Here is a 12,839-nt window from a genome sequence, read left to right as displayed (position 1 = left end):
ATATATATATATATATATATATATATATAAAGTAAAACCTAAACTCATAAACTGTGTTGCAATTTGGCGATTTTAAATTTGTGATTTGCAAATTTAATCAGCCAAATTTCTCTTCTTCAATGCATTAAACAATTCAAATAAAGTGTTTAATTATTTTTTCTCAGAGGTATGTTATCAAATTTTTACACTAATTTATTATTAAATAAAAAAATGTTTGTGTACAATTTTATATTTAGATTGGTCAATAAAGATTAATTGTTTATGAATATAAAAAGCAAACATAAATTATGTTTTAAACAATATTTAATCAATTAATTTTGCTAACTATATTTTTTAATATTTTTAATTTTGTTCAATTTTATTTTTTAATATTAATCCATTTGAACCAAAATCCTGACTCCGCCATTGGGTGAAGAGTTTTGTTTGGATGGTCAAAGAAGATAAAAGTTAGTTTGGTTGCTGAAAAAGTGTGGGAAAAAAAAAAAAAAAAAAAAACTTTTGACTTTTGCGACTTACAATTTATTCGAAAGTCAAATATGAAAATTTGAAGGATTTGTATGGAAAGCAACTAGTGACAAATTTGCGCATAACTGTTGCAATTAGGACCAGAAACAAACCAAGAGAGGGCCGGAAGGGGCCATGGCCTCCTCTCTTTTTAAATCTGAACCCATCCCGAGAGGCCGACGGAGAAGCCATTACTAGATCGAGTCGAAACTCGAGGATCTCGGCCAAGAGAGAAAGTGAAGGCTTAGTTGACCAAAGACAATTAGGAGAATATCCCTCATGATAATTCTTCATGTTAGAAGAGGATTTTATTACCTTTCGTGACTTTAGTGTTTCATTATAAATTTGGATCAATTGTATTGGAATAATCAACTTTTGCCATCAATAATATTGTTAATTAGTTTTCTTTTCTCAACCTTTACATCGATTTTGTGTATTGAGAGCACAGTTTCTCTTTCACGTCTCGTTTTTGCTACATCATAAGTGCAAGCACATTGTGAGAGAGAGAGAGAGAGAGAGAGAGAAATCTAAAACATAACAATTTTCATTTCTTTGCGTGAAAAATAGCCATTACTTTACAAAGGACGTACATGCACCGAGGTTTATTTATTTAGTAGATGGAGAAGCTAATTAACAACATTTATTTAAGGAGAGGTGATAATTAAGTTTAAGCCCTCCTCTCAAACGTAACCGGAAGCACATTCCCATCCAAGGCCAACAAAATCTTCCCATTTTCATCCAAACCGCCAGCAGTCCCGCAGTTAAACTTGCAAGTGGGACAAACATCTGTAGGACACCATGAAATGTTGTAGATATTGTCTCCCACTTGGGCTTTCACTATCCGGAAGTAGTTGTCAGTGGCTAGCTTGCTTTGGCTTTCTCCGGTCACAATTAATCTCCTTCCACTCGCAGCGTCTGTCTCGCCCACCTTCCACGCCGTTGACTGCACGCAGATTGTGGCTGCCGAGAAAACAATCTTGAAGTCCCTGTCCTCCCTAATCACCGTCTCTCCCTCGAGGAAAGGCGTAAAGATGACAGGAAGGCCTTCCAAGCCCGAAACGTTTTCCTGCCCAACGTTAAATGGGCACCCATTTCGGTTAATCAGGGTGAAACGACCGCCGTTGTCAGTAATAGCAGGATTGATGTAGTATTCTACGCCGGCTTCGAGAGGACTTCCGGCACTGTCGAGCACCGGAGCGGGAGAGGACGATGGTTGGGCTGCTGCTGATATGGCCAGGATTAGCCATATCATGAAGCTAAGGCTTCCGATCAATCTCATGAAGGAATTCATATCTAATCAATGGATTCTCGTAGAACAAATAGCTGATTATAAGTTGTTGTATTTGTGTTTGATGTTTGGGTTGGGGTGGTATTTATAGGATGTGGTTAATTAGATGTCAATTCATTGAGATGACACGTAAGGAGGAGTAGGTGAATAAAAGTCCATACATCTTATCTTATTACCAATTACGTACGTGTATCTTGGGGAGGAATTTACTTATATTAAGACGTCTCCAACCTGCACTGATTGTTCTTAATTGGTAGCAAAATTGGAAGAAGAACAGAAAATGTCAAAGTTTGTACAAAAAGTAGAGCTAGACCACTTGTTTTGAAGTTTTGGATTGTCGTCCCAGGCTATCCATTCACACACACACACACATATATATATATATATAATCTCCGTGGAAGCCACAACAAATTAAATCCACATGTTCGACACCTAAAAATGATAGCGATTTAATACATCAGATAATGCTGCAGATAATGCAGCAGAATTAACGTTAGATATATATTATATAAGCAGCAGGAGGGAGACTTTTTGAATTAAAACGTTAAAATGAGCCAATGAGGATATATATATATAGAAGAACAAGTAATGTAGATAAATGAGAAAACGTGTATTCAAATATTTGTTTTAAGTTTATAACAAATCACAACTTTAACTTGTTATTAGAGCCATGATCTTCTAAGCATCGTTGATGGCTCAGAAATTTGTTTTTCTCAGTTTGTTGTTGATACGGAAGGCACGCCTACATCTGTTCTTAATTCAAATTATATAATCTGGCAAAAGAAAGATCAGTTCATTTGGACCGTACGTTTTGTTTGGTAGGTGGAGGTGACTTACAAATCGCCAATATTTGTTCTTCCTTTGTTCTCACTTTAAAAGTTGATCGCCTTATTATGGAAGATATCCTGCATTGTCATGATGTTTGCGCCAATGTTTGGCTAATAATTTTGCCTTTGTATTATTAGCCTTTGTTACCATATAAAACTTTTGAATTTTTTTGCCTAGAAAAGCGAAAAATTTTTATTTTATAGTGTATTTTTTATTAGAATAATAATAAAAAGTGAATGATTTAATATAAAAAGTTAAAATGTTTTGTTGTTGATTTTTTTTTTTTTTTTGGAAAATGATGCATGAACAGTAACAAATGGATGAAAGGGTTGACAAACAAGGGCAGTAATTTTTCTTAGGATTAAATACTAAAAACCTCCCAAGGGTTTGAACTCTTTATTTTTTGCCCCCTAGGCTTTTATTTTTATAACATGAGGTACCTGTAGTTTTTATAAAAATAAAATGGTACCTCTGTTAAAATTTCGTCCAAAACTTAACAGAATGACACGTCAGCACCAATCAAATTGGGCCACGTGTCCTATAATTAATTTTTTATTTTTAGTTTTTTTTAAAAAAAGAATTAAAAAGAATTATTTTATTTTCAAAAAAATTAAAAATTAAAAATTTTGGGTGGCCACCCCCTTTGGCCATGGAGGTGGCCGGGCCACCCCCATCTGGTCGAGCCACCCCCACAGCCGGATGGGGGTGGCCGAGCCACCCCCAAGGAGCCCAAGGGGTGGTCAAAACCACCCCTCCCTTCCCTGCCACCCCTACCTCCTCGTTCCCAACCTAGGCAAGTTTACTCTTCGAAATTACCCTTTCACCCCTCTTTCTCTTCCTCTTCTTTTAGGGTTTCAAATTTTATGCGTTGATTGTATTTTTGGTTATAGATTGGCACACCCAGGAGGACCATTAAGGACGAACAAGGCAGCGGCACTGGCAAAATTTCTAGAAAGAAAGCTAAAGGAGCCCACTGGATTGGCCTCCATCAACTCTGATCTTCTCGACCTCGCCATCCAAAATGCCAAACAAACCGTCCTTTCCAGATGGGGGTGGCCCCAAAATTTTTAATTTTTTTTCTTAATTTTTTTAAACAAAATATTTTTAATTTTTTTTTAAAAAAATATCAAAAAATTAATTATAGGACACGTGGCACAATTTCATTGGTGTTGCCGTGGCGTTCTGTTAAGTTTTGGATGAAATTTTAACAGAGGTACAATTTTCGTCTTTATGAAAAACATAAGTACCTCATGTGATAAAAATGAAAACCTAAGGGACCAAAAATAAAGAGTTCAAACCCTATGAGAGTTTTTAGTATTTAACCCTTTTTATATATATAAATATTATATATTCAAACAACGCCCAGAGATGCGCAACCCATGTACACATGACATATAAGAGACTCCTAATCCAAAGAAAAAAGAACATAAATCAAAAAATTCAGAAAAATTAGACACATTCATGGTATGCCATGCCACTCTCCATGAAAACAACGTTTACATCACCAACTTCTTCAAATCAATCAATCCTATCTCACAGTCATCAAAACTTCGAGCATTATGCTCTCGCCAAATACTCAACATCATACACAATGGAACCATCTGCTATATGTGCAAAGTTAACTGCATTTATGTAGTTTTTCAAACTCAAACCTGTGTCCCAAGGTGAAAAGACATGCATTTACCATCAAGTCACCGCACTCCTTGTAACAAGGCCAATAATTGTTATTTTAAACTCATTGCTTCTTACTTTGTAATCAATGACATGCATACTGTTATAAGACTGGATCGAGTTCAAACCCCCAAAGCAAGCAACTACGCCTTGTTTGATTTACGGAATAGACCCTTGGAATGGAATGGTTATTCATAGGAATGGTTATTCCTATGAGAATAACAATTCCCTTACGAAGATGAATAGCTATTCCTCTAAAAAAAAAAAAAAAGAGAGAAATAGATATTCCTTAAGGAATATACTACATTTTTTCAAAATAAATAAAAAAATAAATAAAGTGGGTGGCCAACCACCCGAAAGGCCGGAGGTGGTCGTACCACCATCGTGGAATTTCAGGGTGGCTAAAGCCACCCCCGATGAACACTGGAGGTGGCCACCCCAAATTTGCTTCAAGGCTTTCCAAAAAAAAAATATTATTTTAAACGTAAAAAAAAAAAAAAAAAAAAACTAGATTTAACTCAAGGGTGGCCGTGGCCACCCCAAATTTGCCTCAAGGGTGGCCGCGGCCACCACGGAGCTCTTGTGGGGTGGTCGCGGCCACCCTTGAGGGCTTAGAGGGTGGTCGCAGCGAGTAATTCTAGAAGTTCCTTTTGTGTCCCATTTAAGTCCCTTCAAGAATGATGTGACCAGTAAAATTATCATTTGATCAAAATCTAATAATGATCAATCACAAGCCCAATGGTGATTCTAATAGCCACATCATTCTTGGAGGAGTTAGCTTTCCAACACCGGAAGCCTTGTTCCAATCCTAGGTCTGAAATTCTAGATATGACTTTTTTAGTAAAATTCATCAGATGCGAATTTTTCCTAGATCATCAGGAATACTTAGTTTTCCCGTCTATATCACCCGACCATTGTAGGCTACCATCCATAATACTAGCAGCCTAACTAAGTCCGACCTCGGGTGGCCTACACTACTAATAATGTACATCCTGAAGTGACCGCTCATTAAGGCTGCGCTGGTCATGAAACAACCATTGGATCCAAGGCCCATATAATACACACCCATTTGACCATAAAATCAAGTCTATATAGTAAGCTCATGGCCATTATATTCCACATACCGGTATACTATGTCATATGATGCATCTTATCAACTAATTATTAAAACAGTTATCAAGTTATTACAAAAATGTTAACATGCTCATATCATACGTGTGATCAGTCAGCTAACATATCCCACAATTTTAAGAAAAGTGTTCGTGAGTGTTTACTGACCTCGTATGCTCACTTAAGCCTTCCGACATCATGAATTCCTGCTATACGAAACATGACTTATCGTCATAAGCAATACTAGATAATTTTACGAGGCTTTATCCAACAAAGGAAACCATCAAAACCCTCATACACATTTATGGGTTAAGGGGCGTGTGACTTGCTCTCTGGTCGAGCGCTCGTTCCTAGAGGCGAGCGTTTGGCCAGAGGGTAGGGTTTGGTCAAAAATGCCCGAAAAATGATCCTGAGTTTCTATCTATGGCTGTGTGTTGGTGTCTTCTCCTCCTTTAAGCTTAAAATAAACACCTATGACACTAGATGATACCACTAAAAGAATCATGGAAAAGTGTTTAAAAACCTTTGAAAATTGCTCCTCTTGCTTTTTAGGAAATAGGCACATTCAAGTATAAAGAAGACAAAGGGGTTGAAAGCTTTTGAAAACATTCTATGAGAATAAGTATCATAGCCCCTTTAAAACTTGTAATATTAAGAATAATAGCACTAGAAAAGTACACAGGAAGGATTAAGGAATTACCTTGGAAGATGGTTAGAACTCCTCCCTTCCATCTAGAAAACACCAAGGGACACTCAAGGCTCACAAACTCCCAAGAATCAACCCAGCAAGGTATCTTTCAGGCAACAGGGCTGGAATGGGGGTTGTGAGTCGCATGGGGTGGGGTATTTATTGGGGAAAAAGGTTGAAGGTGTTTCAAGAAAAATCCTGAAAAGGAGCGAGTGCTCGTGTACTTTGGTAATACTATAAGTGATTCTTATATCCTTCTTGTGTCACTCTAAAACTTATGTTGCATTTAAAATCACAATTGAGTTTGTGATTGATCACTATTTAATTTTGATCAAATGATAATTTTAAAAATCACTTCATTTTTTGAGTGACATAAGAGTGACTTCTAGTATATTACTCGTTTCTAAATCTTAAAATCAAATATATACTTTGTCATATATATATATATATATATATATATATATATATGCTACGACCATACTATTTCACCAATTTTTTTTTTTATTGGCTTCTTGTTTAACTCTTGCACCCGGTCCTTTTCACCCGTTTCTAAAGTTAGAATGATAGATATACAGAGACACACGTAATTAGTAATAAGATAAGATGCATGGACTTTTATTCACCCATGGCTAATAATTAGTGATAAGATAAGATGCATGGACTTTTATTCACCCATGGCTACCATGTGGACGGCTAACATGCCCGCACCACATCCTATAAATACCACCCCAAACATCAAATACAAATACAACAACTATTTACACCAACTTATAATCAGCTCAGACATCCTTATTTGTTTTGCGACAATCCATCCATTAATTAGATATGAATTCCTCCGACTTCATGAGATTGATCGGAAGCCTTAGCTTCATATGGTTAGTCCTGGCCATAACAGCAGCAGCCCAACCATCGTCCTCCCCTGCTCCGGTGCTCGACAGTGCCGGAAGTCCTCTTGAAGCTGGTGTAGAATACTACATCAATCCTGCTATTACTGACAACGGCGGTCGTTTCACCCTGATTAACCGAAATGGGTCGTGCCCGTTGTACGTCGGGCAGGAAAATGTTTTGGGCTTAGAAGGGTTTCCTGTCATCTTCACGCCTTTCGTGGAGGGAGAGACGGTGATTAGGGAGAGTAGGGACTTGAAGGTTGTTTTCTCTGCAAGCACCACCTGCGTGCAGTCAACGGCATGGAAGTTGGGGGAGAGAGACGCTGAGAGTGGAAGGAGATTGATTGTGACCGGAGAAAGCCAAAGCCAGCAGCGTCCCACCAGCAACTACTTCAAGATAGTAAAAGCCCAAGTGGGAGAGAATATATACAACATTGAATGGTGTCCTACGGAAGTGTGTCCCATTTGTAGGTTTGACTGCGGGACTGCTGGCGCTTTGGTTGAAAATGGGAAGAGGTTGTTGGCCTTGGATGGGAGTGTGCTTCCGGTTATGTTTGAGAGGAGGGCTTAAACTCTTATATATTTCTAGGTCTCTAGCTAACAGTACAAGCTAGTAATTAAATAAATAAATGGAGTAAATTAATTAGCTCCTATTCTAATTCAATAAACCTCAGTACATGCTTGTGTTTAGTAAGTCCTAATTTGAAAAATTGTGACTGTATTTTACGGAAATAAAAGAAATTATTTTGTTTTTATCTCTCTCTCTCTAACATAATGTGCATGCACTTATGTCCACAATGAAATTTTTTATAGAGAAATGCTTCTTTAATTTGCATTATATCATCTATCACTTATACATCTTTGCTGAGTTAGCATGCTCCATCTACCGTTAATTAAAAAGGAAAAAACATCAGTAGTAGATGGAGTCTGCCAACTCAACAGAGTATTAGAACATAATTCTTGGAAGATAAGAAGAGTCAGAAGGGTACAGAAAGTTATAGGAGTTACAATAATATATAATGAGGAGTTACAATAATCCTTGGAAGATAAGAAGAGTCAGAAGGGTACACAAAGTTATAGGAGTTACAATAATATATAATGAGGAGTTACGTGAAATATAAATCACTTGAAGTGAAAGAGTTTGTAACATGTGATAGAGAATTGTAAAGGTTTAGAGTCTTATTAAGTGCACTTGTAACGTGTTAGAATTGATTTATTATATATAGAAAACAATTTCTCCCATTGATTTATGGGAGTCAAAATCCAAAACTTTGTGTTTATATAAATTTAATACCGAGATGTATGTGAGATGGACACCGGATTGCAAAAAGCATTTATGTTATCTAATCATTTACACTTTTAATTGTTATTGTTGTGTAAGCCCCATATCGTTTAATAACAAAATCTATCTCTTATTGTTAACTATCATTAGAATTTACTGTCTGCAATTAAACACTCCCAACATTGCCTTCAACAATTTTTTCCAAATTTCCAGATTTATTTATAAGCATGTAAAGTTAATATCTTAACACTCTTACTTTTCACTTTCTAATGACTATCTAAGAGATGAAGAAATTATTAATACAAAATATGACCCTTTTTTTTTTCTCTAGAAAATTTAATAATATTGTGTATACCTTCTTTAATATATTAAACTGAATATTATTTGTTATTGTTTAATAGTGCATTCAATAAGTAATTTGCTAGTTTCAAGTAATTTAAAGGTTTTCTTAAACAAATTAATTTGTTTATGACAGTATAGGGGTGGCCTAACATCTAGACATTGGTGACAAAAACTTCATTTTTAAGTTTTTTGTCAAAAATGCGTTTTGGCCATTTTTAGGCTTTTTGACCTTCAAAAGCGCTTTGAATTTTTTTTACCAAACGGTTTAAGCTTTTTTTTTTTAATTTTTTTTTAAACGAGTTTTTAGGGTATTCAACACACTTTTGAGGACAAACGCAATTCCAAACAGACCCTAAGTTGACCAAAGACGATTAGGAGAATATCCCTTATGATAATTCTCCATAATAATTTTTATCTTTTGGTTTCCTTTGGCACCAAGTATTTTCATAATTAATGTATTTTTATTGTATTTTATTACATTATGAAGAGGATTTTATTACCTTTCGTGACTTTAGAGTTTCACTATAAATTTGGATCAATTGTATTGGAATAATCAACTTTTGCCATCAATAATATTATTAATTAGTTTTCTTTTCTCAACCTTTACATCGATTTTGTGTATTGAGAACACAGTTTCTCTTTCACATCTCGTTTTTGGTACATCATAAGTGCAAGCACATTGTGAGAGAGAGAGAGAGAGAGAGAGAAATCTAAAACATAACAATTTTCATTTCTTTGCGTGAAAAATAGCCATTACTTTACAAAGGACTTATAAAACACATGCACCGAGGTTTATTTATTTAGTAGATGGAGAAGCTAATTAACACCATTTATTTAAGGAGAGGTAATAATTAAGTTTAAGCCCTCCTCTCAAACGTAACCGGAAGCACATTCCCATCCAAGGCCAACAAAATCTTCCCATTTTCATCCAAACCGCCAGCAGTCCCGCAGTTAAACTTGCAAGTGGGACAAACATCTGTAGGACACCATGAAATGTTGTAGATATTGTCTCCCACTTGGGCTTTCACTATCCGGAAGTAGTTGTCGGTGGCTAGCTTGCTTTGGCTTTCTCCGGTCACAATTAATCTCCTTCCACTCGCAGCGTCTGTCTCGCCCACCTTCCACGCCGTTGACTGCACGCAGATTGTGGCTGCCGAGAAAACAATCTTGAAATCCCTGTCCTCCCTAATCACCGTCTCTCCCTCGAGGAAAGGCGTAAAGATGACAGGAAGGCCTTCCAAGCCCGAAACGTTTTCCTGCCCAACGTTAAATGGGCACCCATTTCGGTTAATCAGGGTGAAACGACCGCCGTTGTCAGTAATAGCAGGATTGATGTAGTATTCTACGCCGGCTTCGAGAGGACTTCCGGCACTGTCGAGCACCGGAGCGGGAGAGGACGATGGTTGGGCTGCTGCTGATATGGCCAGGATTAGCCATATCATGAAGCTAAGGCTTCCGATCAATCTCATGAAGGAATTCATATCTAATCAATGGATTCTCGTAGAACAAATAGCTGATTATAAGTTGTTGTATTTGTGTTTGATGTTTGGGTTGGGGTGGTATTTATAGGATGTGGTTAATTAGATGTCAATTCATTGAGATGACACGTAAGGAGGAGTAGGTGAATAAAAGTCCATACATCTTATCTTATTACCAATTACGTACGTGTATCTTGGGGAGGAATTTACTTATATTAAGACGTCTCCAACCTGCACTGATTGTTCTTAATTGGTAGCAAAATTGGAAGAAGAACAGAAAATGTCAAAGTTTGTACAAAAAGTAGAGCTAGACCACTTGTTTTGAAGTTTTGGATTGTCGTCCCAGGCTATCCATTCACACACACACACACATATATATATATATATAATCTCCGTGGAAGCCACAACAAATTAAATCCACATGTTCGACACCTAAAAATGATAGCGATTTAATACATCAGATAATGCTGCAGATAATGCAGCAGAATTAACGTTAGATATATATTATATAAGCAGCAGGAGGGAGACTTTTTGAATTAAAACGTTAAAATGAGCCAATGAGGATATATATATATAGAAGAACAAGTAATGTAGATAAATGAGAAAACGTGTATTCAAATATTTGTTTTAAGTTTATAACAAATCACAACTTTAACTTGTTATTAGAGCCATGATCTTCTAAGCATCGTTGATGGCTCAGAAATTTGTTTTTCTCAGTTTGTTTTTGATACGGAAGGCAAGCCTACATCTGTTCTGAATTCAAATTATATAATCTGGCAAAAGAAAGACCAGTTCATTTGGACCATACGTTTTGTTTGGCAGGTAGAGGTGATTTACAAATCGCCAATATTTGTTCTTCCTTTGTTCTCACTTTAAAAGTCGCCTTATTACGGAAGATATGCTGCATTGTCCTGATGTCTGTCCCAATGTTTGGCTAATAATTTTGCCTTTGTTACCATATAAAACTTTGAATTTTTTTGTATAGAAAGTGAAATTGGTTTTTTTTTTTTTTTTTTTTTTTTGTAGTGAATTTTTTATTAGAATAATAATAAAAAGTGAATAATTTGATATAAAAGAGAAAATTAAAATTGTTTTGATATTGATGTTTGATTTTTTTTTTTTTTTTTTTTTAAATGATGCATGAACAGTAACGGATGGATGAAAAGGGTTGACAAACAAGGGCAGTAATTTCTTTTAGGGTTAAATACTAAAAACCCTTTTAAAATTTGAACTCTTTATTTTTTGTCCACTAAGTTTTTATTTTTATCACAGGAGGTACCTGTGGTTTTTATAAAACAAAAATGGTACCTCCGTTAAAATTCCGTCCAAAACTTAACGGAATGTCACGTCAGCACCAATCAAATTGCACCATGTGCCCTATATATATATATATATAAGTCTTAAAAATATTAAAAAACTTTTTTTTTAAAAAAAAAAAAAGAAAAAAAAAATTAAAAATTTTGGGGGTGGCTACGGCCATTTGGGGGGTGGTTGGCCACCCCCTTTGCCCATGGGCTGGCCGAGCCATCCCCATGGAGCCCAGGGGGTGGCCGAAATCACCCCCATTTTTCCCTGCCACCCATACCTCCTCGTTCCCAACCCAGGCAGCTTCACTCTTCAAAATTACCCTTTCACCCCTCTTCCTCTTCCTCTTCTTGTAGGGTTTCAAATTTTATGCTTTGATTGTATTTTTGGTTATAGATTGGCACACCCAGGAGGACCATTGAGGATGAACAAGGCAGCGGCACTGGCGAAATTTTTAGAAGGAAAGCTAAAGGAGCCCACCGGATTGGCCTCCATCAACTCCGATCTTCTAGAACTCGTTGTCTAAAGTGCCAAACAAATCGTCCTTTCCAGATGGGTTTTTGAATTAAAAACGTTAAAATGAGCCAATGAGGATATATATATAGAAGAACAAGTAATTTAGATAAATGAGAAAACGTGTATTCAAATATTTGTTTTAAGTTTATAACAAATCACAACTTTAACTTGTTATTAGAGCCATGATCTTCTAAGCATCGTTGATGGCTCAGAAATTTGTTTTTCTCAGTTTGTTGTTGATACGGAAGGCACGCCTACATCTGTTCTTAATTCAAATTATATAATCTGGCAAAAGAAAGATCAGTTCATTTGGACCGTACGTTTTGTTTGGTAGGTGGAGGTGACTTACAAATCGCCAATATTTGTTCTTCCTTTGTTCTCACTTTAAAAGTTGATCGCCTTATTATGGAAGATATCCTGCATTGTCATGATGTTTGCTCCAATGTTTGGCTAATAATTTTGCCTTTGTATTATTAGCCTTTGTTACCATATAAAACTTTTGAATTTTTTTGTCTAGAAAAGTGAAAATTTTTTATTTTATAGTGTATTTTTTATTAGAATAATAATAAAAAGTGAATGATTTAATATAAAAAGTTAAAATGTTTTGTTGTTGATTTTTTTTTTTTTTTTGGAAAATGATGCATGAACAGTAACAAATGGATGAAAGGGTTGACAAACGAGGACAGTAATTTTTCTTAGGGTTAAATACTAAAAACCTCCCAAGGGTTTGAACTCTTTATTTTTTGCCCCCTAGGCTTTTATTTTTATAACATGAGGTACCTGTAGTTTTTATAAAAATAAAATGGTACGTACCTCTGTTAAAATTTCGTCCAAAACTTAACAGAATGACACGTCAGCACCAATCAAATTGGGCCACGTGTCCTATAATTAATTTTTTATTTTTATTTTTAAAAAAAAAAGAATTAAAAAAAATTATTTT

General features: G+C 35.8%; 3 protein-coding genes across 3 annotated transcripts; 1 reads left to right on the top strand and 2 right to left on the bottom strand.

The window, feature by feature from the left end:
- Window positions 1–1,032: 1,032 nt before the first annotated feature.
- LOC132176005 (kunitz type trypsin inhibitor 111-like) lies at window positions 1,033–1,832 on the bottom strand. Its single transcript, XM_059588106.1, has one exon. The coding sequence runs from the start codon at window positions 1,793–1,795 to the stop codon at window positions 1,172–1,174; it is 624 nt and encodes a 207-aa protein (XP_059444089.1). The 5' UTR covers window positions 1,796–1,832; the 3' UTR covers window positions 1,033–1,171.
- A 5,019-nt stretch (window positions 1,833–6,851) lies between these two features.
- On the top strand, window positions 6,852–7,731 carry LOC132176224 (kunitz type trypsin inhibitor 104-like). The gene has a single exon (XM_059588369.1). The coding sequence runs from the start codon at window positions 6,915–6,917 to the stop codon at window positions 7,545–7,547; it is 633 nt and encodes a 210-aa protein (XP_059444352.1). The 5' UTR covers window positions 6,852–6,914; the 3' UTR covers window positions 7,548–7,731.
- A 1,575-nt stretch (window positions 7,732–9,306) lies between these two features.
- Window positions 9,307–10,073, bottom strand: LOC132175920 (kunitz type trypsin inhibitor 111-like; the record flags this gene model as incomplete). The annotated part of the gene is given in 1 exon segment (XM_059588016.1): window positions 9,307–10,073. A coding segment is annotated over 1 exon segment (616 nt), but the record flags the coding sequence as incomplete, so codon positions are not given.
- Between the last annotated feature and the right edge of the window lie 2,766 nt (window positions 10,074–12,839).

The sequence above is a fragment of the Corylus avellana genome, chromosome ca3, assembly GCF_901000735.1.
Source record: "Corylus avellana chromosome ca3, CavTom2PMs-1.0".
In the NCBI taxonomy this organism is placed as follows: domain Eukaryota; kingdom Viridiplantae; phylum Streptophyta; class Magnoliopsida; order Fagales; family Betulaceae; genus Corylus; species Corylus avellana.
The sequence above is the reverse complement of the archived record's forward strand: the minus strand, read 5'-3'. Positions and strand labels throughout refer to the sequence as shown.